This window comes from Myotis davidii, unplaced genomic scaffold, assembly GCF_000327345.1.
Source record: "Myotis davidii unplaced genomic scaffold, ASM32734v1 scaffold1786, whole genome shotgun sequence".
Classification (NCBI taxonomy): Eukaryota; Metazoa; Chordata; class Mammalia; order Chiroptera; family Vespertilionidae; genus Myotis; species Myotis davidii.
Genome location: NW_006297147.1, coordinates 147,746 through 171,560, shown reverse-complemented (window position 1 = coordinate 171,560; position 23,815 = coordinate 147,746). Strand labels below are relative to the sequence as shown.

Here is a 23,815-nt window from a genome sequence, read left to right as displayed (position 1 = left end):
CCCCGAACACACCAAGGCAAGGCCTCGCCCTTGCAGCTCTTTTCAGAGAACAGAAGGAAATGCTCCAGGCTCAGGTGATTGGGTTCGTTTTATCCTTTCTTGTCTTCATTCATGGATGTCTAGAGGCCTATAAAAACCACCTCTGTTAATCTGAAAAGATTATGTGTGTGTGTGTGTGTGTGTGTGTGTATCTTTTGTCTTTCAAATATATGAATGTGGTGTTTCTAGTGTAACGAACAATTGTGCTTGGTCACATTATAGAAACTTCTGACTGGATGAAAGCATGGATGACTGAATGCTCAATTTCAAAATATAGGATGGGGTAAAAGTAGATTTATAGTTGTGTATACCTGATACAGAGTTAATTCCGGTATTGTTTATTAATTATTGTCTTATTTCTGTAAACCTCCTTTTGTCCCACCTTGCATTTTACTAGGCATGTGATCACTGAATTGTATACTAAATTAAAATCCCACTCGCTATATAGTTGCACCTTCTAAAGTGGAAATGAGCAGAAAAACTAACATTTCTTCCGTATCATCTAAAGGACATCATGCCATTACACAGCATGGAGTTGGTACAGGAACCCCTGACATTTCACGATGTGGCCGTGGACTTCACCTGGGAGGAGTGGCAGCTCCTGGACCCTGAGCAGAAGGACCTGTACAGGGATGTGATGATGGAGACCTACGGCCACCTGGTGTCAGTGGGTGAGGACAGCTTCCCTGTGTCACTCAGATGGTCCTCAGTCAGTGGCCTTTCCATTCTCAGCTTCTGAAAGCTCTGGCAGGTCTGGCTTTCTGAAATGGTAGATGAATCTTAGTATTCTGTCTGGCACCAGAGAGGAATATTCTCTCTTCTCCTGAGAGAGTACCTTTACTGTCTAAGTGTGAAAATTGTTTTGTCTTTATTATATTCTATGGTCTTCACAGACCCCAAGTCCTATTCAGTGTGTCTAAGGCTTCCATCATTCCCTATGAACAGGGTATGAGGCCAGCAAACCTGACATACTTTCCAAGTTGGATCATGGAGAAGCACCATGGACAGTGGCAGGTGAAATCCACTGTGTAACCCGTTCAGGTGAGTGAGAACCAGCACAGGGGGGCTGTGGAAATCACGTTTTAGTCGCTCAGAGCAGATGCTCAGAGGTGAAGGGATTTGAGGATAGGTGAGCAGTGCTTCAGTGTGTGTCCTTCCCAGTGAGAGAGGGTAGACCCCTTTCTGTTTGTAGGTGTTTAGAGAAAAATAGATCCCTTACTCTCTTCTGGGGTTTGATCCCTCTTTATCTGCACCAGGGGGTGGTGCGGAACAAAGGAATGCCCTGGCCAGCAGCCAGAAGGCCCCAATCGGCCTTAATCGCCGGCCAGGTATAGGGACCCTATATGTTTACAAATTTCATGCACTGGACCTCTAGTTGTGATATAATTTATGTGGAAAGATCACTTTGGCTCCTGGATGAAAAACAGATGGTCGCTGGCAGGGGAGGAACAGGAAAAGCAGGCAGAAGGCTACTGCTGTAGTCTGAAAGAGGGACTGGCTTCCATGTGTGGAAGGGGTGTTAGTCCACTTCTGGGCACATTCATAGGGGAGGACAGGCGAGATTTATCACAGAGGTAGATGCTGTGTGTGAGCGAGAGTACCAGATGAAGGGTGATGCTGAGAAGTTTTTTTCTGGTTACAGGGAAGAGTGGAGTTCTCATTTACGTTAATGGAGATGAGATGTGCAGAAGGATTTGAGTTCTTTTCTGGAGGTTGTTAGTCACAGGTGCTAGGAGCTTTCTGTTGTGTTATCACCTTACTCCTGCCATGCCCACCTCACTAATGGACCCACAGCCAGTCCTGACTTCTTCTAAAATGTAACTGGTTTTCCTCCACTTCTCTCCAACTCCATTGTGCCTTCTCACCTGTTTTCACAATCTGTAGCTGTTTTTTGCACGTTTCTTTGCCCTTTAAGTGGCTTCACCAAACTGTAGTTTAGGCCCCTATACATGAGGACTGTGTTTGTGTGTCCCCAAACTAGGACCGTGTTGGTACACAGTAGTCAGCAGTGAGGAATGGGGAAGGAGTGAGTCTGTCCCTCTCCAATTTGGTTTCTGTGTGTCTGCTGATACCATAAATTGCCTATATTTTACAGTCTGCATGTTTATCATGACCTTAGGAAGTAGACAAATCTGTATTTCATCATGGTGAATTATGGAACCTATTTTTACACTCAACTTTAACCTTTTTTTTCTTTATATTATTGTGTTTTCCAAAGAACATTAAACATGGAATTTTGTAACAAATATACTTTATTGATTTCAGAGAGGAAAGCAGAGGGAGAGAGAGATATAAACATCAATGATAAGAGAGAATCACTGATCCAACATGCCACCTACTGGGGATTGAGACCTCACTGGGAATCAAATCATAACCTCCTGGTTCAAAGGTCGAAGCTCAACCACTTAGCCATGCCAGCTGGGCTGGATGTATCAGGATAAGTTTTCATTACCTTTCTTCCAATTCAAATGTTGGATGAGTTCATTGTTCTGTTCTCTCCTAGAAACTTGGAAACGTGATGATCATCTACCAGAACACTTACAAAATGAAAGCCTAGAACAATGGCATAAATTTAACACATGTGAAAATACTGTCCATCAGAGCATAAACCATGCTCTGTTACCACAAAACCATTTGTTTAATGTACTTAAAAAAAGTATAAAATCAGATTTATCTTTACTCAACCAGAGAAGAATCTATGAAATCACCTTGCCTATTGAGCTTACTGAAGTTGGAAAATCCTTTCTCCAAGCCAACAGTGAAAAATTTCAGGCTGAAGTGAAATTTCAGGAAAGCCAAAAACTCATCAGCACTAAGTCCCAACTCATCAAACCTCTGAAAAGAGAGAAGGCTCACGTAATGGGTGACGGTGGGAAAGCCTTCAAAAAGAGGATTTGTCTCACTGATCATCACGTCATTCATACAGGTGAGAAGCCACATCAGTGTAGTGAATATGGGAAAGTGTTCACAATCTTCATGCTCACTGAACAGCAGAGAACACACACAAGAGAGAAACCCTTCTTCATATGCAGTAACTGTGGAAGAGGCTTCCTCCAGAATCGCGACCTCATTGTACATAGGCGAAGTCACAGAGGGCCAAAGCCATGTATATGCAACGAATGTGGAAAAGGCTTCGTGAATAAGAGCAATCTCACTGTACACAGGCGAATTCACACGGGGGAGAAACCTCATGTATGCAACGAATGTGGAAAAGGCTTCATCCAGAAGGGCGATCTCATAGCACATCAGAGATTTCACACAGGAAAGACACCCTTTGTGTGCAATGAGTGTGGAAAATTCTTTGCCCGGGCCTTTGGTCTCATTAAACATCAAAGAATTCACACTGGAGAGAGACCCTATTCCTGCAGCACGTGTGGGCAAGCTTTTGCCTACATGCCGACCCTTGTGAGACATGAGAAAAAACACCTAAGAAGAAAACATGATAGTTCAGTCAAGGCGACATGTCCTGGCTCAGAGAGTCCCAGCTCATCACAGATCAGTGTTGTCCTACAGGAGATAAACCTTACTAATACAGTGACTATGCAGGTGCCTACTGTGGTCCCTCAGACAGTATTACACATGAGTGGGCCTCTAGCAAACAGGAATGTAGTCATCGTGGCCCAGCCTGTGGCCAGAGGTGCGCCCTCAGGAGGACTTGCACAGGACAGCAACCTTCTGAATGCAGTGAGTGTGGTCTCACCATCAGCGATCAATTACGTGTTACTTTATGTCACAGGAAACCAATAGGAGACTTTCTGTGTGCAAAGATTTGATACAAAAATTCCAGTTCAGATTATTGTTGAAAAGTATATCCTGAGAGAAATTGTATAAATGCTGAAACTGGGAAGTTGTGAGAGTCTCATGCTGTTAAATATATGAATTGATACTCATGCTGAGGCCACAATTTCCCTTCTCAAATCTCACTCCATCCTTGTATCCTGAAGGAGTGGTCACCATACCTTCTTTATAGGGCAGCTGATCCAATCTTTTTCACACCAAGTCTGGTCAAGTGATTTGCAGAAAACACAAAGGTCCCTACACTGGCTGTCTTGTCCAGATGATGGTCTGCAGCTCCCAGATCTGCTCACTCATGGGAAGCACTTAAGCTGAGCCCCCGGTATGAAAGAAGAGTTGGCTGTCACTTAAGAGGGAGTCGAGGGTGGGTGAGTCATAGTTGCCACTGTCAACATCTCAGGATCCAGGCTGGCGCTAGCGTTGCCTCACGCCTGAGGATGCCCCTCTGCCAATATGTTGCTCTCCTGGTTGCTCCCACCTCCTTGGAGCCTCTAGCCTTGGTTGCCCTCATAGCCCCTGGTCTTCCATTGGTTCCCATTGGCGACTAAATTTTGCATCTTTACAAAACATAAAAGCTGTTTCAAGGGTGACCTAAACCAACGGTTGCCGACCCTCCCTAAACCACATTGCAGGTGCTCAGTAGCCATATCTGTGTGACAGCACAATGAACAAAACTTTGTAGCTAACAATATGGCTACTCAGAGAAATCTGTCTTAATTTGCATTATGCCAGAGAGTTATACACTAGAGCACTGCTTGAAATGATTCTATATTTCCCAGCACAGAAAAGTAAAAACTAGTTGTATGTTGATTTGGAAAGTGACTGGTTGTATTAAAATTACTAATCAGATTTTTGTCACAGGGATGAGCTATTGGAAGGCAATTGTAAAGAACTGTAAAAAACACGTGTCTCACCCAGGCTGGGTGGGTCAATGATTGAGCATCAACCTATGAACCAGGAGGTCACAGTTTGATTCCTGGTTCAGTTTGCAGGCTTGATCTCCAGTGGGAGCATAGAGGAGGCAGCAGATCATTGATGTTTCTATCTGTATGATTCTCACTCATCATTAATGTTTCTCTCTCCCTATCCCTTCCTCTCTGGAATAAATAAAAATAAAGAACAGTTGTCTCCCTACAAATTATATCTTATCTTCAGGGAAAGGGAGAGAAGGATGGAAACATCACTGATGAGAGAGAATAATTGATCGCTGCCCCCTGCAGGCCTCCCACCTCAGTCCAGGCATATACCCTAACTGGATTCATAGGTCTGTGCTCAACCACTAAGCCACATAGGCTGGCTGGGCAGTCCTGGACAGTCATGTGTGATTAGAAACTTTAGTTGAATATAAACTGGGCAGAGCAGGAAAGAAAAAGGTGTTCAGAATAAACAGAGTAAAGAGGGTGACAGGAATCTTAGTCTCTAAGAATAGAGAATGTGGGAGATGGAATGTGAGATCCTTAAGAGATGTTGTCAAGCAAAGCTTTTGCAATCATTCTTTTTTTTTTAAATATGTATTTTATTGATTTTTTTACAGAGAGGAAGGGAGAGGGATAGAGAGTTAGAAACATCGATCTGCTGCCTCCTGCACACCCCCCACTGGGAATGTGCTCACAACCAAGGCACATGCCTCTGACCAGAATCGAACCTGGGACCCTTCAGTCCGCAGGCCGACGCTCTATCCACTGAGCCAAACCGGTCAGGGCTGCAATTATTCTTAGAGCTGCTACCATTTCAAAGCTTCCGGCTCCACTGTTTACTGCTGAATTGAGACATGCTTTTTCTTCCTTTTCCCTCTCTCTTAGGAGAGGGACTCTGGTTCTCTCGCTCTCCAGAGCACTTTCCCTTAATCTCCTAACTGTCCCATACTTTTCCACCTATCCAAGTCATAAAGTCATAAAGAGTTTGGCTTTAAAAAAAAAAATGGAAATTCGCTCTGCCATGTGGTGGCTCTTTCAGGATTCAATCTCAAATGCTGGGTTTGGGGTAATTTTACTCCTTCAGGTATATTTTCAGGCACCAAACATTGTGCCAGGCACTGTAGTACCCACTGAAGTGACATCAGTGAGCAAAGCAGGCAAAGGAACAGCTTTTATGGACCTTACAATGGAGGGAGGGAGACAGTAAATGGATTGTGCGATCTCAGCAGGTGATAGGTCCTATGAGGAAGAATAATGCACAGTAATAGATAGTGATTTACAATAATGTTTACTTGTAAGGGGTGGTGGGGAGAGGGGTATTCTTGCCCTGGCCTGTTAGGCTTTTCTGGATATATTTTGAACCACGACTGAGGGACTGAGGGGAGTCACCCATCATAATGTTTGTATCAAGACAACATTCCAGGGCAGTTTTTTTCTTTAATATTTAATTTTTTAAAATTTCTAATTACAGTTGACATACAGCATTATATTAGTTTCAGGTGTACAACATAGTGATTAGGCATGTGAATAACTTACAGAATGATCCCCAGTAAGTCTAGCACAGGGCTACTTCTAAGGATTGACAGGCTTCCTGCCTCAGAAACTTAAATGAGTGCAAATTTCCCAGGTATATCTCACACCCCCTAAACCAGAAACTCCAGTACTGATCTGGGATCCAGGACTATTGATTTTTTTTTAATATAAAAATTCTAACTGGGGGGAAAAGCAAAAATTTAATAGGATTTTTTATATTTTGTTAGGGAAGGCCTTTCTAAGTGTGACGCAAAACCGGAAACATTACACAAAATGTAACTTCTGTGTGGTAAAAGATGGTTTAATAGAAGTTAAAGAGAAATTGCATATGCTTATAGATACATCAAAAAAGTTTTGAGAAATACACTCTAAAGTGTTAATTGCTAAATTGCCTAGAGGTTAGATAACAGGTAACCTTTCTTATGTACTGTTTAATGTTTAAGAAGCATGTATAACTTATAATCAGCAAAAATAAAGGTTTTTTTTTCATTTTGGCAAGAATAATAGAGAAGGATAAATTGTATTCTGTTTGACTAGACAAGAGGGTTTTAAAAGCATGGGGAGAAATTTTTTTGAGAAGTTTCTAATAAGTTTGGGTACCTAAAAACGTAACTTTTATTTGTACAGTGTGTAGCAACTTAAAGCATAACTATGTAGTATTTATACTTTAAAATTTATAGAATTTGGAAAGTGTGAGATGATATTAAATGTTGTGAGTAAACATTATGTTTTTCTCTCTCTTTTTTTTAAAGTAATTACAAATCCCCTGGTCCAAATTTATTATGTATTTCTGAAGGCTTTAACTGAAAAAATAAATACATATTCTCACATAAGTGTTTCTCTTCGTCTTTCCCTCTCTCTTACACTCTCCCTAAGAAAATCAACAGAAAAATATCCTTGGGTGAGGATTAACAAAAAAATGATAATAATTATACAACATTCTCATGGAACAAACGGGGCCTTTGTTGTGATAAAAGAACTTCAGCTACTTGGCTTGAGGAGTTTGACTTCCCAGGTGGTGCTCAACCTGGGGACTACGGCGTTTTAACAGTGGCCTCACGCACACCTCAGTCTGACATTCCTTGCCCTAAATCCTGGATTACAGTCCAATCACCACCCTTACAGTAGACCTCGAAATGGGATGGATTCCCGTTTGCCCTTGCCATTGATTCCAGACTTTTACTGCCCTCACTTTAGTGGCCTATTTGAGTCCTCCCCTCACGCTGCCCACCACCCCCTGTGACAATTTACTAATAACCTTCTCCCAGAGTTCCCCTTTTCCAGGGGGTGACGCCCAGCCTCACACTGTACTAGCTTCTGAAATTCTGTTATTTTTTAAATATATTTTTATTGATTTCAAGGAGGAAGTGAGAGGGAGAGAGTCATTGATTGGCTGCCTCCTGCACACCCTCCACGGGGGATCAAGCCTGCAACCTGGGCATGTGTCCTGACTGGGAATCGAACCCATGACCTCTTGGTTCATAGACTGATGCTCAACCACTGAGCCATGCTAGCCGGGACAAATTCTTTCTGTTATTAAACTATTTTCTGGCTCTGACTGGTTTGGCTCAGTGGATAGAGCGTAGGCCTGCGGACTGAAAGGTCCCAGGTTCGATTCAGGTCAAGGACACGTACCTTGGTTGCGGGCACATCCCCAATGGGGAGTGTGCGGGAGGCAGCTGATGGATGTTTCTAACTCTCTATCCCTCTCCCTTCCTCTCTGTAAAAAATCAATAAAATATATATATATAAAAAAAACAAAAAACTTTTCTGGCTAGAGCTATCTCTGAGTGTCCCTTGAACAGGTGTGTAATGCTTTCCCTTTCTAGGAGCGCCTCCTGTGCTGCTCTGCTGCCACCTAGAATCCTAATTGATCCTTTGGAAAGGTTTTTTGTGTTTAATTCTATGTAAAGAGGAGAATACACTTCTCTGCCCAGCCCGCTGAAAGTAACTGAGCTCGCACCGTGTTGGCATTACGAAGCTCTCAAAATGGACCCGTTTTTTAAGAGTCCAAGTGCCCGTAAAGGAGATCATTTCAGCAGCTTCTCACCTGCCCGCCATCCCTGGTTACGTGCATGAAATTCCCAGCTGTAGCATCTGTACGGCAGTCAGGCGTCCCGACATGGCGGCCCCCTGTGGGCCACCGCTGCGTGGGCGCGGACATATTGCCCCTGAATGCACTGAAAACGTACAGCAAAGCGTAAGCCTCGTTTCTTCAAAAGCCCGAGACCCTCCTCGGCCACCGTAGAGGGAGCGGGACGCGTGCAGAAGTTGAAAGGGTTCGCGCTGTTTGTGCTGTAATGCGGCATTTGAGGGAAAACTCAGGTGAGTACACGGAAGTGTTTGCGTCAGAGTAGGAGTTTGGTTTCTCTCAGGTGACGGGTGGGTGTGGCGTTGTGCGGAGCGTGGAATCATCACGGGGATGGAGGGGGAGGGTAGGAGCGGCGGGAGGGTAGCTGAGGGGACCCGTGTAGGACCGGGATGTGAGGTATTTGAAGGGAAGCAGAGGCATCTGTCTGTGGTCGGGGTGCCCGCGGGGTCGGTGCCCAGATGGAGAGTCTGTAGAGGTGACGCCCTTGTCCTGACTGTGCGGCTATGGGGTGCTGCGGGTCACCCCACGTGTGAGAAGTGCAGGAGGCATTTGGGAAGATGGCGGTGTCAGGTTCAGGTTGGGGTTTAAAACGCGGGTCAGTGATGTTGAGGTCGGCGAGGGAGGTCAGCACACGGCAGTGTCTCGCCCGGGTTTCTGATTAAGAAGGAAGTGTGGTCAGTGTGGTCCTGAGAAGCTTCTAAGGGTGAAGTTTTGGAAGTGGAGGATCCCTGGTGTTTGTTGTAAGGTTAGGACCCGGGCTGCTGTTGGGGCCAAAGGCATTGGTCCCAGAGTTCAATTTTCAGTCCTTCTGTGTTGTTTTTTTTTTAATTTATTATTTATTTCTTTATTGATTTCAGAGAGGTTGGGAGAGATTGATAGAAACATCAATGATGAGAGAGAATCATTGATCGGCTGCGTCTTGCACGCCCCCCTACTGGGGAACGAGCCCCCAACCCAGGCCTGTGCCCTTGGCTGGAATCAACCAGGGACCCTTCAGTCCTCAGGCCCACGCTCTAGCTGACGCTCTATTCATTGAGCTAAACCGGCTAGGGCAGTCCATCTGTTTTTTTTGTGTGTTTCTTTTTTTAAATATATTTTATTATTTTTTTATAGAGAGTAAGGGAGAGGGATAGAGAGTTAGAAAAATTGATCGGCTGCCTACTGTATGCCCCCCATTGGGGATGTGCCCGCAACCAAGGCACATGCCCTTGACCAGAATCAAACCTGGGACCCTTCAGTCCGCAGGCCGACGCTCCATCCACTGAGCCAAACTGGCTAGAGCAGTCCTTCTGTTTTTTTAACCTTCAGTCCATTAATTGATTAACTGGAGACTCAGGGACTAAACCAGCAATGACCAGCCTGTTTTGTCATGTATCCTCTATGGCACCTTTCACCCTGCAAAGGCAGCATTGGGTCCTTGTGACAGACATTTTGTCTGCAAATTGGAAAATGTTAATCTATCCTTTTCAGCAAATGTTTGCCAACGCCTGCATCACCTCTCTGTATACAGCAAGGGACATTGTTGCTTATTTGCCTGATAGGCATTCATGTGTTTTTCTTTCCTAACAAAAACTCTATTATATTTTAGTTTCCATCCCTGTGGGAAGGTGACCCATATGCCAGTGTATTAGTAAGTCCAGGTCCATCTTAGTCAAACAGGTGGTTCCAGTTCCCATTGCTAGTGATTGAATTACTGTGAAATGAGCTTAGATGCATTGTGTAGTTCTAACCAGCTATATACAGTGGGGCCTTGACTTATGAGTGTCCCGACTAACGAGTTTTTCAAGATACGATTTTTTGCGAGCTAAAATTCGGGTTACATACCAGCCAGCTTCAGATACCCCACTGCTAGTTGGTGCAGCGAACGTCACAGTGATTTGACATACGAGTAATTTGAGTAACGAGCTCCATCACGGAATGAATTAAACTCGAAAGTCAAGGCCCCACTGTATTTGAAAACCTGTTAGTCGTTACTGGGAGAGTGTTTTCTCCTGTAAATAACCAATTCTGTGAGTATGAAGGGGAGCATTTCCCACCCTAAAACATGCCTCTTTGCTGGGATATTGGTTATTTTAAGCTGGTTGATTTGAAGAAACTGCAGCCCTGGGAGAAGCTCTGAAAGCCTAGTAGAAGTTACCCCTTAAAAAAGGACATTTATATTTGTCAGAGAAATTTCATCTGTAAGGGTGTCTCCCTCACTATACCAAACCCCCCTAAACTATCAGTGGAGGAAGCAGGACTTATATCTGCACATTAAGCTTCTGTTTTTTTATAGAAGACTTTAAATGCGTCCTTTATTGGGCTACATAATATTGTCAAGATCAAAATAGCTTCCTGTTCCAATCTCTCATCTAAAAAGATTTAATTTAAATGTAGCTAGCCCTTGCTGGTTTGGCTTAGTGGATAGAGCATTGGACTGCGGACTGGAAGGTCCTGGATTTGATTCTGGTCAAGGGCACATGCTTGGATTGCCGACTCCATTCCCAGTAGGGGGTGTGCAGGAGGCAGCAGATCAATGACACTCTCATTGATGTTTCTCTCTCTCTCTCCCTCTCCCTTCCTTGCTGAAATCAATAAAAATATATTTTAAAAAAGAAATGTAGCTAATATTACAAGGGATAAATTTCCTATAACAAAACAAATGTTTAAAATATTATCTTGTTTAACTAGTAAACTTCAATTTTAGCAGCAGTTGTTTAAAAAATGGAAAGAAAATTCTCTATAAATTACAAGAAAAAGAATATGTCTATTGGCTCTTTTGTTTTGCTTAGAACATAATTTGTCTTAGAATTTGGCTTGCAAACTTTAAAATCAACTATTAAAATGTGACACTCCTTTTTCCGGTTAATTCCTTCCGGTGTATTTAGAAAGAAAAAAAGTGCTTCACAGGTAGCAGGTACAATGGGTGATTTGAGGAAGTGTTAAACTAAATTTACCTTTATTAGCATTCAAAGCCTAGACTGCAATGGAATGTGGGTACCCTTAGGCAAGTTCCAAGTCCATGAATGCCTTATGAGGATGTTTCCTTTCGGCAAAGCCTAGCACAGCCCTCCCGCATATTCATCTTTGGAGGGTGGGGGCGTGGGGGAGGAGGAGAGCAGTGGTGCTTGCGGACAACTGGGGTGCCTGGGGTGCTGCTCTGGCTTTCTTCTTGATTCCTCCTCCTGAACCACCAAACTCAGGCCCAGCTTAGCGTAATCCTTGTCCATGTACTTGAAGAGGGGCCAGTTGCAGACCTCTGACACTTGATCTTGGTCTTGCTGGTCATAGCCCTAAAGCAGCTGTTGAGCGCAGCACAGTCTTCGCTCCCATTGAACCCTGGAATGCTGTAGCTCTCCCTGAGGCATCTTTCTGCAGCCACATAGTCATTTCTGTGAAGGTGAACTAAGACTTGGGCAATTGTTTTCTTATAGCAAGTTGGGTAATTCTCTCAATTTTCTTTTTTAATGTATTTTTTTTTTATTGACTTCAGAGAGGAAGGAAGAGGGAGAGAGAGGTAGAAACATCCATGATGAGAGAGAATCATGGATTGGCTGCCTCTTGCAAGTCCCCCACGGGGGATCGAGCCCACAACCTGAGCATGTGCCCCTGACTGGAATCGAACCTGGGACCCTTCAGTTCGCAGGCTGACGCTGTATCCACTCAGCCAAACCGGCAAGGGCTCAGTGTTCTTATAAATATTTTTTTCTTTCTGAATAGAGAGTGCCGCCTCATCAAACCTGCGCCCTCGTACTAGCAGTCTGGAGACTTTTCCTAGTATTTCAACTGCCTGTCGTAAAGGTTCCTCATTTCCAAACACATTAGCTGTCTGTTGGTATAACTATACGTACAGCCTTTTCCAGGTTTACATTTCCTATAAGCTTTCCAGCTCGCTCCAAGGCCATGGCTGCTGGGTCGGGGGTGCCATTTTCCAGATACATCATGCTGGCTTTTTCAGTCAGCTGGACAGCCTGTGGGAGTTGCTGCATCTCCTTCAGCATCATGCCAGCTTGCTCATAAGCTTTAGCAGCATGGAAAAGAGCCTTGTTACGCTCATGGGCCACAGCTTCTCTCAGGCGGGCATGTTTTGCTTGGTCAAACTGTTTGGCATTTTTAAAAGCAAGGGCTGCTTTTCTATATTCATCACAGCACTGTTCTAATCTGGCTTCCACTTTAAGAAACCAGTTTTCAGGTCTTTCTCAGCTTGGGCGATGTGCTCCAGCCCCTCCTTTATCTTCTGAGCCGCCATCTCCAGGGTCCCGCCGCTGACCATCATTAAGTGTCTTTATTGTGCCTTTCCCAGTAATCTCTAACAGCTGACTCTCCGCCCCCAACATGTTTGGATTTAGGTAAAGGTTTTTCAGGTGGTGATGTTTGCCATTTTGGCCAATACTCCATTTTTCTGAGTGCTTCCATGTATACAGGAAGTATTTTTTATTGTTTTCCTCTGTTAACAGAGTTATATGAATTTAATTATTAGATCAACCAAAGAACCTAGAAGAGAAGGAACAATTATTCTGCCCCTATAATGGCATTTCCCTCATCTTCTTTCACAGTGCACCACTTAAATCCCACAGAATAAAGGAATACCTCCACATTTAGAACCTAAGGTTTTTATTGACCTGAAGAGTGAATATTTATAGGAGACCAACTAAAGGAGGGGTTCTCAACCTGTGGGTCGCGACCCCTTTGGCGGTCGGACGACCCTTTCACAGGGGTGTCACCTAAGACCATCCTGCATATCAGATATTTACATTACGATTCATAACAGTAGCAACATTACAGTTATGAAGTAGAAACGAAAATAATTTTATGGTTGGGGTCACAACATGAGGAATTGTATTTGAAGGGCCAGAAGGGCCCTGACCGGTTTGGCTCAGTGGATAGTCGGCCTGCGGACTCAAGGGTCCCGGGTTCGATTTCGGTCAAGGACATGTACCTTGGTTGCGGGCACATACCCAGTGGGGGAGTGTGCAGGAGGCAGCTGATCGATGGCTCTCTTTAATCGCTGTTTCTGACTCTCTATTCCTCTCCCTTCCTCTCTGTAAGAAATCAATAAAATATATATATTTTTAAAAAAGGGCCAGAAGGTTGAGAACCACTGAACTAAAGGGACACCAGCGATACTGTGGGCATTTTGTTAGCAATGGATCCCATACGAAATGTATCACTCATTGAATTTTCACCCTAATCCACAGGTTCTGACTCATCAGAAGCAATAGAATCATTTGAAGCAGGAAGGAGGTAGTTGCACAGTTGGGTAACAGAAATTTAGAGCAAACTCAAACACACCAAGTCAGAGCCTCCCCGTGGCCAGCTCTTTTCAGAGAACAGAAGGAAATGAGGCCTTTAAATATCACGATTGATATTGCCTTCGTTTCAGGTTGAACCCACTGGAATTAATAATTATTCAAAGTGTGTATATATATTTTGGGACACCCTGTATTGTATCTCAAATACACGAATGTGGTATTTCTAGGTAACAGGTACATTTAAGTTCCCATTATAGAAACTCCTAATTGGATAAAACACATGGATAACTGAATGCTCAGGTATAAGATGCAATGTGGGGCAAAAGTCGCTTTGCAGTTGTTAGTATGTGAAACAGTTGATTATTGTTTATGAATTACTGTATTATTTTCCATAGGAACAACTGTAAAACTACTTTTCTCCACCATGTATTTTACTAGGCATGTGATTATTCAACTGTATACTAAACTAAAACCTCACTGGCTATATAGGTGTAGCCTATAAAGTGAAAATGAGCAGAGAAACTAACATTTCTCCTATGTCATCTAAGAACATCATGCCGTTACACAGCATGGAGTTGCTACCAGAACCCCTGACATTTCACGATGTGGCCGTGGACTTCACCTGGGACGAGTGGCAGCTCCTGGACCCTGCGCAGAAGGACCTGTACATGGATGTGATGTTGGAGACCTATAGCCACCTGGTGTCAGTGGGTGAGGACAGCTCCTGTGTGTCAGTCCGATGGTCCTCAGTTAGTGGCCTTTCCATTCTCAGCTTCTGAAATCTCTGGCAGGTCTGGTCTTCTGAAATGGTAGATGAATCTTAAGTTTTCTGTTTGGCCCCAGATAGGAATATTCTCCCTTCTCCTGAGTGAATACCTTTACTGTCTAAGTGTGAAAATTGTTTTGTCTTTATTATATTCTGTGGTCTTCACAGACCCCAAGTCCTATTCTGTGTGTCTATGGCTTCTATCATTCTCCATGAACAGGTCGTAAGGCCAGCAAAGCTGACATACTTTCCAAGTTGTATCACGGAAAAGCACCATGGACAGTGGCAGGTGAACTCCCCTGTGGAACCCGTTCAGGTGAGTGAGAACCAGCACAAGGGGGGGCTGTGGAAATCACATTCTAGTCGCTCAGAGAAGGGGCTCAGAGGTGAAGGGATTTGAGGATAGGTGAGCAGTGCCTCAGTGTATGTCCTTCCCAGTGAGAGAGGGTAGACCCCTTTCTGTTTGTAGGAGTTTAGAGAAAAATAGATCCCTTACTCTCTTCTGGGATTTGATCCCTCTTTATCTGCACCTTGAGTTTTGGTTGTATGGTTCCTTTTTTTAGAATTCTGAAACCTTTCCTTTAGTCTTTATATTCCTTCACCTCTTTTGCTATGAAAGTCCACTGCCCAAGGCCTCCATCCCAAGAGAAACTGTGCTGTTTTCTGACCATTGCTCCTTTCTGCCCCTGGTGATATTGATTTCCCTTCCTAAGATTCACCCCATCTTGGATGCTCTGCCTCCAAAATTAATTGGTTCCTTGTACCTTTGCTTTTCTTTTTATCTTAGCTTCACCTATTCTTCACTCTGAGGGTCTTCGAAGGTTCTGGTTTTCATGTTGTCATCTGAACCACTAACCCTTCAAAGTTTACTTCATTCTAATCAGCTAAGCTTCTTTTGTTCCCCTCACAAGACTCCCATAGTGCGACCTCCCCAATGTGATCCACCACAGATGCTATTCTGTGGAATTTACTCATCTCGATGGCAACTCTCGATAAGCTCCCGGGCACGGCAAGGAACTAGAATTATCGTCCCTCCTAGAGAACCCCTGAAAGCTTAGGTTCTACTTCACTCCTGTGCACCTGTCCTCCTGGCCATCCAGCCACCACCTCACTTATTCCTTACCCACAGCGCTCTCTTCTTTAAAGGAGTCTGCTGTTCATGGTGTGTTTTAACTCGAACATTTAGTTTAACTTGCATACGGTTTTTGCCTAAACCAGACCATAACTGTTGCCTACTTCAAATTAATTCCTTTGTGTATTTAATTCTGATCTCTCTTAACTGTTTGTCATAGATATTACCACTGTATTTACCTCCTGAAATGTTTCCTTTTTCTTTCCATCATATTCCGACAACATTAAGTCCCAGTTAACTGTTGCCTCTCACATGACATGAAATTCTTCAGTGATTTCTGTGATATAGTATATCTTGCTCATGCAGAGATTTACATTTTCTCTCCTAAACTCCACAGTATGTTCCATACTTGAGATTGCTTCCTTGATTTATCCTTTTATAAAGTACTTCTTAAAAATTGGTTTTCTTTTTTTTAAAATTAATTTCAGAGAGAAAGGGAGAGAGAGGGAGAGATAAAAACATAAATGATGAAAGAGAGAATCGTTGATTGGCTGCCTCCTGCATGCCACACACTGGGATGGAGCCTGCAACCCGGGCATGTGACCTGACCAGGAATCAAACTGTGGCTTACTGGTTCCTAGGTCACCCCTCAACCACTGAGTCACGCCAGCTGGGCTTATAATGTACTTTTTTTAAAATATATTTTTATTGATTTTCTTACAGAGAGGAAGGGAGAGAGAGAGTTAGAAACATCGATAAGAGAGAAACATCGATCAGCTGCCTCCTGCACACTCCCCACTGGGGATATGCCCGCAACCAAGGTACATGCCCTTGACTGGAATCGAACCTGGGACCTTTCAGTCCACAGGCCGATGCTCTATCCACTGAGCTAAACCGGTTTCGGCCCTTTTTTTAAAAAAATAACATTTTTATTCATTTCAGAGAGGAAGGGAGACGGGGAGAGAGATAGAAACATTCACGATGAGAGAGAATCATGGATTGGCTGCCTCCTGCACACCCCACACTGGGGCTGGAGCCTGCAACCTGCACATGTGTCCTGACCGGGAATCGAACCCTGACCTCCTGGTTCATAGGTCGACGCTCAACCACTGAGCCATGCCGGCCGGGCTTATAAAGTACTTTTGATAGCCTGGTATATGCTGAAGGATAATAAAAGTGAGAAAAGGCATACAAATACACCAAGAGCTCTCATTCTAAAAGGTGGAATCTTAAAATCAATAAAAATAAAAAAGTAAATTATAGGTATACGGGGTGAAAAGTGCTGGAGTGAAATTAAGTCAGCATAATGGCTAGCGTTACTTCGTTGGGAAACAACACTTCCCTAAGATGTAGTTTTAGAGTCAGAAGTGCTGGAAGTTCTCTTCTCTGTCATCATCTTTTCTTGCTTCATGCCCACCCAGCACAATAATGAGTCCACAGTGAGTCCTGGCATCTTCCAAAATGTAGCCTGATTTCCTTCACCTCTCTCCATTTCCACTGCACCTTCCCACCTGTTTTCACAACCTGCAGGTATTTCTTTCTTTTTCTTTTTTTCTTCAGTTTTTTAAAATATATTTTATTGATTTTTTACAGAGAGGAAGGGAGAGGGATAGAGAGTTAGAAACATCAGTGAGAGAGAAACATTGATCAGCTGCCTCCTGCACATCCCCCACTGGGGATATGCCGGCAACCAAGGTACATGCCCTTGACTGGAATTAAACCTGGGACCCTTTAGTCCCTAGGCCAATGCTCTATCCACTGAGCCAAACCAGTCAGGGCTACAGGTGTTTCTTGCATGTGTCTTTGCCCTTTAAGTGGCTTCACCAAACTGCAGTGTAAGCTCTGTGAACATCAGGACTGTGTTTGTGTGTCCCCAACCTAGGACCATGTTGGTATACAGTAGTCATCAGTGAGGAATGTGGAAGGAATCCCTGTCCAATTCAGATGAGGTGGCCCTCCCACCTGTGGTGTGATAGCCTGATATATGCTGAAGGATAATAGAAGTGAGAAACAGTAAGTTGTTTGTATTTCACAGTGTGCATATTTGGCAAGGCTAATATTCAGAAAGTAGCCAAAGTGTTTATTCAGTTTTACTTTTTTTTCATTACTTGTACTAATGAACAAGGAACATCAAACACGAAGTTTAGTTACACTCAGTATAAAAGGCACCACACATCAAGGTATATATTTCATTACCTTTCTTACAAATCAAGATGATGGGAAATTCATTTTCTTTACTAGATATCTGGAAACTTGATGACCATCTGCCAGAGCACGTACAAAATGAAAGCATGGAGAATAGCCTAGAACAATGTCACAAAAATAAGTTATTTGAAAATTGTGACTATGAAATCAAGGAGCCTGGTGAACTTCCTGAAGATGGGAAATCTTTTTCCCACATTAACAGTAAACAGTTTCAGACTGAAATGAAATTCTTGGAAAACCAAAAACTCGTCAACACTAAGTCCCGACTCATTAATTATAAGAAATCTCATAAAAAAGAGAAGGTTCACGTATGCAGTGAATGTGGGAAAGCCTTCATGAGGAAGTCTTTGCTCACTGATCACCAGAATCTTCATACAGGGGAGAAGCCTCATCAATGTAGCCTGTGTGGGAAAAGCTTCTCCAGAAAGGTCACACTGAACGAACACCGGAGATCGCATACAGGAAAGAAACCTCATGCATGTACAGAGTGTGGCAAAGGCTTTCTTAAGAAGTCACAGCTCAACATACATTACAAAATACATACAGGAGAGAAACCCTTTGTATGCAGTGACTGTGGGAAACGCTTTATCCAGAAGGGCAACCTCATGGTACATGTACGAACTCATACAGGTGAGAAACCTTATATATGCAACGAATGTGGAAGATGCTTCAGCCAGAAGACATCTCTCACGACACATCAGAGATTTCACACGGGAAAGACACCCTTTGTGTGCAGTGAATGTGGAAAATCCTATTCCCAGAAGACAGATCTCATTAAACATGAAAGAATTCACACAGGAGAAAAACCCTTTGAATGTAGTAACTGTGGGAAGACCTTTATCAGGAAGCCACAGCTCACTGTACATCAGAGAATTCATACAGGGGAGAGACCCTATGGTTGTAATGAATGTGGGAAAACTTTCAGAGCAAAATCAGTCCTCAATGAACATCAGAAAATTCATTCAGTCAAGGTGGAACATCCTCGCTCAGAGACTCCCAGCTCATCACAGACCAGTGTCGTCCTGCAGGAGAAAAACCTTGTTAATACGGTGACTCTGCAGGTGCCTTTTGTGGTCCCTCAGACAGTATTAAACATCAGTGGGCCTCTAGAAAACAGAAATGTACTCATCGTGGGCCAGCCTGTGGCCAGAGGTGCACCCTCAGGTGGATTTGCACAGGACAGAAACCTTATGAATACAGTGAGTGTGGTCTCGCCTTCAGTGAGCAATTATGTTTTATTTTATGTCACAGGAAACCAATAAGATAAAATCCAGAGATATTCTGTGTGCAAAGATTTGATCAAAAATTTCTAGCTCAGCCCTACCCTGTTTGGCTCATTGGGTAGGGCATCAGCCAGCAGACTGAAGGGTCCTGGATTCAATTCCAGTCAAGGGCTTGATCCTCAGTAGGGGGTGTACAGGAGGCAGCCAATCAATGATTCTCTCTCATCATTGATGTTTCTATCTCTCCCTCTCCCTTCCTCTCTAAAATCAATAAAAATAAAAATAAATAGCCCTAGCCGGTTTGGCTCAGTGAGTAGAGCGTCAGCCTGCGGACTGAAGGGTCCCAGGTTCGATTCCAGCCAAGGGCACATACCTGGGTTGTGGCCTCAATCCTCAGTGTGGGGCATGCAGAAGGCAGCCAATCAATGATTCTCTTTCATCATTGATGTTTCTCCCTTGCCCTTCTCCAAAATCAATAAAGATATATATGTGACATTTCTATCTCAGCTCTGGCCCATGTGGTTCAGTTGGGCATCAGCTCATGCACCAAAAGGTTGCTGGTTCAGTTCCTGGTCAGAGCACATGCCTGGGTTGTGGGCTCAATCCTTGGTAGAGGGTGTGCCGGAGGCAGTTCTGCTCTCACTTTGATGTCTCTCATTCTCCTTCTTCCTTCCTCTCTCAAAATCAAAAGTATTTTTTTAAAAATATAGCTGTAGCTCAGCCCTAACTAGTTTGGCTCAGTGGATAGAGCGTTGGCCTGCGGACTGAAGGGTCCCAGATTTGATTCCAGTCAAGGGCATGTACCTTGGATTGCGGGCACATCCCCAGTGGGGAGTGTGCAGGAGGCAGCTGATTGATGTTTCTTTCTCATCGATGTTTCTGGGTCTCTGTCTCTCTCCCTTCCTCTCTGTGGAAGACCAATAAAATATATTAAAAAAAAATAATTGAACACCAGCCCTGACCGGTTTGGTTCAGTGGATAGAGCATTGACCTGCGGACTGAAGGGTCCCGGGTTCGATTCCGGTCAGGGGCATGTATCTTGGTTGCAGGCACATCCCCAGTGGGGTGTGTGCAAGAGGCAGCTGGTTGATGTTTCTCTCTCATCGATGTTTCTAACTCTCTATCTCTCTCCCTTCCTCTCTGTAAAAAATCAATAAAATATATTTTTAAAAATTAATTGAACACCAATGAATAAAAAATCTTTTTCTATTTTACACTAGTCGTATTTCATATGCTCAGCAGTCATGTGAGGAGTAGATATAGGACAATGAGCTACACTGAGGCTCTGAGAAATTACTGTTATTTCCATTATATTAGAAAATGATATCGGTGAGTAGTAGATTCTATGATTTTACATTTGCCAGCCCATAAAAACAAACAAACCAAACCCCTTATTTCATATAGATTTGGAAAGTGAATGAATGAACTAACTGGCTAATTTTTATAACTACTTCATAGAAAATAGTTCTAAAGAACAGAATTGTCACCCAAAACTTTTTGTATAGGATCAGAGAGATTTATTAACTGGTTATAAAGAAGGCAGAAAAGGAAGATGATTCCTAGAATAAGTAGAACAAAAAACAAAATGAGAATCTTAGTCTCTAAGAATGAGGAAGTGACATCTATTTGTAATGTTTTGGAGATGAATCTATAAATTTGGCCTGTCACCTGGGATAAGGATCACGACTCCTCTGGGACCTGCTCAATTGATAATGGGACTTTCATCTCCCTCATTCCTTCCCACTGCCCTGGGTTCTTCACTTTCTCCTTTATTCAGAGTTCTTTCTCTTGATCTCATGAGACTATTATATTCCAGTTACATACAGTGAGTCTTACGCATAGGAAAAGAAATGGAAATTTGCCATGCTATGGCTGGGTTGGATCAGTGGATAGAGCATCAACCTTCGGACTGAAAGGTCCCAGGTTCGATTCTGGTCAAGCGCACATGCCCAGGTTCTGGCTCAATCCCCAGTAGGGGGTGTGCAGGAGGCAGCCGATCCATGATTCTCATCATCTTTTGTTTCTATCTCTCTCCCTCTCCCTTCCTCTCTGAAATCAATAAAAATATATTTTAAGAAAATAAAAATAAATTCTAGATTCTTGAATTTAAAGGGAAAAAAGTACAGTTTTACACACATGATACATCAGTGAACACAACAGCCCAAGAACAGCCTTTATAGAAATTTTAATCTGGATTAATGTCCCCACCACTACCCTCACAGTATAAGCTAGTAATGGGGTAGATTCAGGGCATATAGTCTCCAGCAAAGAATTAGTCATGAGAGCTCCACCCACCAGGCTTGCACTTCTGGTCCTGTGATTTCCAGATGTGGCCATGGCAAGGTCACATCAGCTCACACCTGGAACTGAACAGTCAGGACCCTAGGACCTGTTGCCAGGCTTCCCTGGATGCTATTTCCTGTGCTGAGCTCACATTTCAAAGCTTGACCACTCCCGGTGAAGGCAGTCTAGTGCACACCTAAGCCTGCTATCACACCCAGATCCTTGTGGTTCCAATAAAACCCACCCTTCGCCGAAACCGGTTTGGCTCAGTGGATGGAGCGTCGGCCTGCGGACTGAAGGGTCCTGGGTTCGATTCCGGTCGGGGGCATGTGCCTGGGTTGCGGGCACATCCCTAGTGGGAGATGTGCAGGAGGCAGCTGATCGATGTTTCTCTCTCGTCGATGTTTCTAGCTCTCTGTCTTTCTCCCTTCCTCTCTGTAAAGAATTAATAAAATATATTTAAAATAAATAAAATCCACCCTTCACCTTGAATAGTGCTTGGGAATGATTCCTGAAGTCACACTGCCTGATTTCAATTCTAAAATGTGTGCCTTTGAGCAAGTCACTTAACTCACCTATGTCTCAGTGGATCTCTAAAGTATTGTCTCTAAAGGTTTGTTGTTAAAAGTGGATGTAGTTTAACCCTATTAGGTTTGGCTCAGTGGATAGAGCATTGGCCTGTGGATGAGGGGTTCTGGGGTTCCATTCTAGTCAAGGGCGTGTACCTTGGTTACAGGCTCCTCCCCAGCTCAGGCCCTGGTTGGGTACATGAAGAAGACAACCAATCTTTGTGCTTCTCTCACATCAATATTTCTCTGTCTTTCCCTCTCTCTAAAAATCAATGAAAAAATATCCTAGGGTGAAGATTAAAAAAAAAAAAAGCCCTAGCTGGTTTGGCTCAGTTGGTAGAGTATTGACCTGCAGACTGAAGGGTCCCAGGTTCGATTACGGCCAAGGGCACATGCCTAGGTTGTGGGCTCAATGCCCAGGGTGTGGGCTCGATCCCCAGTAGGGGGCGTGCAGGAGGCAGCTGATCAATGATTCTCCTCATTGATGTTTCTATCTATCCCTCTCCCTCTCTGAAATCAATAAAAATATATTTTAAAAAAATAATAAGCCGTAGCCGGTTTGGCTCAGTAGATAGAGCGTTGGCCTGCGGACTAAAAGGTCCCGGGTTCAATTCCAGTCAGGGGGCATGTACCTTGGTTGTGGGCACATCTCCAGTGGGGAGGGTGCAGGAGGCAGCTGATCGATGTTTCTCTCTCATCGATGTTTCTAGCTCTCTCTCTTTCTCCCTCTCTGTAAAAAAATCAATAAAATATATTTTTTAAAAATAATAAAATTTAAAAAAAGAAGTGAATGTAGTTTAAAAAGCAGTGTCTGTCAAATAGGCAATTAATGAAAGTATCATTGGTCCTAGCCAGGGGGAATCCCTCCTTCCTCTCATATACTGGATCGTCCTCTTCAGTTTGCTCGTTTGCAGTGAAGCCTGTAGGCTGGATTTACACAGAGCCCTGCCCTCAACAGGTGTCTGATCAAGGCCATCCAGACTGGCCTCAGTCAACCCCACCCACAGTCCACCCCATGCCCAACTCTCACCAGGACTTCAAGCCTCCCAGTGTTCTGTCCCCAGTCTCACTGCTGCCTCCAACATCTCAGCTCCACCAACTTCATTGTTTGTCCAAAGGCTCCCCAGGACATTAGCTCCCGGGCTGTTTTCTGCCCCAGGAGGATGGCCACCCCCATCATGCTCCTCAGGAATGGCATGTGGGCACTGCCATCTTCCTAGTTTGCCCAAAAGCATGAATAGAATACAAACTGCTCCACGCTGGCCTCTGAAAACTTATACAGCTCGGTGTTCTCAATCCACAAAGAGACTAAGAGGTGTCCAAAAGGTAATTTCAATTTCTTGCTGACTGGCCAGTGTGGCTCAATGGTTGAGCATAGACCTATGAACCCGGAGGTCACCTTGGATGCCAGTCAAGAGCACATGCCCGGGTTGTGGGCTGGATCCCCAGTAGGAGCGTGCAGGAGGCAGCCAGCCGATCAGTGATTCTCATCATTGATGTTTCTATCTCTCCTTCTCTCTTCCTCTCTGAAATCAACAAAATTATATTTTTAAAATATTTCTCTCTGCCCGGTTTGGCTCAGTGGATAGAGCGTCGGCCTGCGGACTGAGGGGTCCCAGGTTCAATTCCCGCCAAGGGCATGTGCCTTGGTTGCGGGCACATCCCCAGTGGGAGGTGTGCAAGAGGCAGCTGATCGATGTTTCTCATCGATATTTCTAACTCTGTAAAAAAAATCAATAAAATATGTATATATTTAAAAAAATTCTTTGCTCCTCCTCCTCTACCTTAGGTTGGCCACTTGGGTTTGGATCCGGGAGGTGGGCGTGGTCACATGACGTCATAGAGCCCCACCACCACCACCACTGGGACCAGACCTGGAATGTCCAGAAGCGTCCCTAGCAACAGCCAGAGTTGGGGGGCCTCCGCATTAGCGCCCCGGGATGGCTGTTTATGAAGTGACTTGAGCTGTTGGTAGCTGCATGGAGTCTTGAGAAGCTCAGCATCAGGTGGGTCGGGGTCTGTGAGGCGAGAGAAGAGCCTTTGGGGGACATTGGGTTCGGCCACTGGGGAGTTGGCTTTAGTGGTCCTCC

General features: G+C 44.0%; 2 protein-coding genes and 1 pseudogene across 3 annotated transcripts; 2 read left to right on the top strand and 1 right to left on the bottom strand.

Annotated features, from left to right (window-relative positions):
* On the top strand, nucleotides 1-4,801 carry LOC107184522 (zinc finger protein 350-like). Its single transcript, XM_015569911.1, has 4 exons — nucleotides 1-74; nucleotides 548-710; nucleotides 985-1,080; nucleotides 2,543-4,801. Exons 1-4 carry the CDS (start codon nucleotides 60-62, stop codon nucleotides 3,784-3,786), a joined length of 1,518 nt encoding a protein of 505 aa, XP_015425397.1. The 5' UTR covers nucleotides 1-59; the 3' UTR covers nucleotides 3,787-4,801.
* LOC102764864 (zinc finger protein 350) lies at nucleotides 40-23,815 on the top strand. 2 transcript variants are annotated; one of them, XM_015569913.1, is made up of 4 exons: nucleotides 40-74; nucleotides 14,156-14,318; nucleotides 14,594-14,689; nucleotides 23,515-23,815. In XM_015569913.1, the coding sequence occupies exons 1-4, from the start codon at nucleotides 60-62 to the stop codon at nucleotides 23,622-23,624; spliced, it is 384 nt and encodes a 127-aa protein (XP_015425399.1). In that variant the 5' UTR covers nucleotides 40-59; the 3' UTR covers nucleotides 23,625-23,815. The 2 variants fall into 2 exon arrangements, with proteins under 2 accessions (XP_015425399.1, XP_015425398.1); XM_015569912.1 differs by lacking the exons at nucleotides 40-74; nucleotides 23,515-23,815 and adding exons at nucleotides 8,528-8,609; nucleotides 17,687-19,069.
* Nucleotides 11,549-12,612, bottom strand: LOC102763725 (annotated as a pseudogene).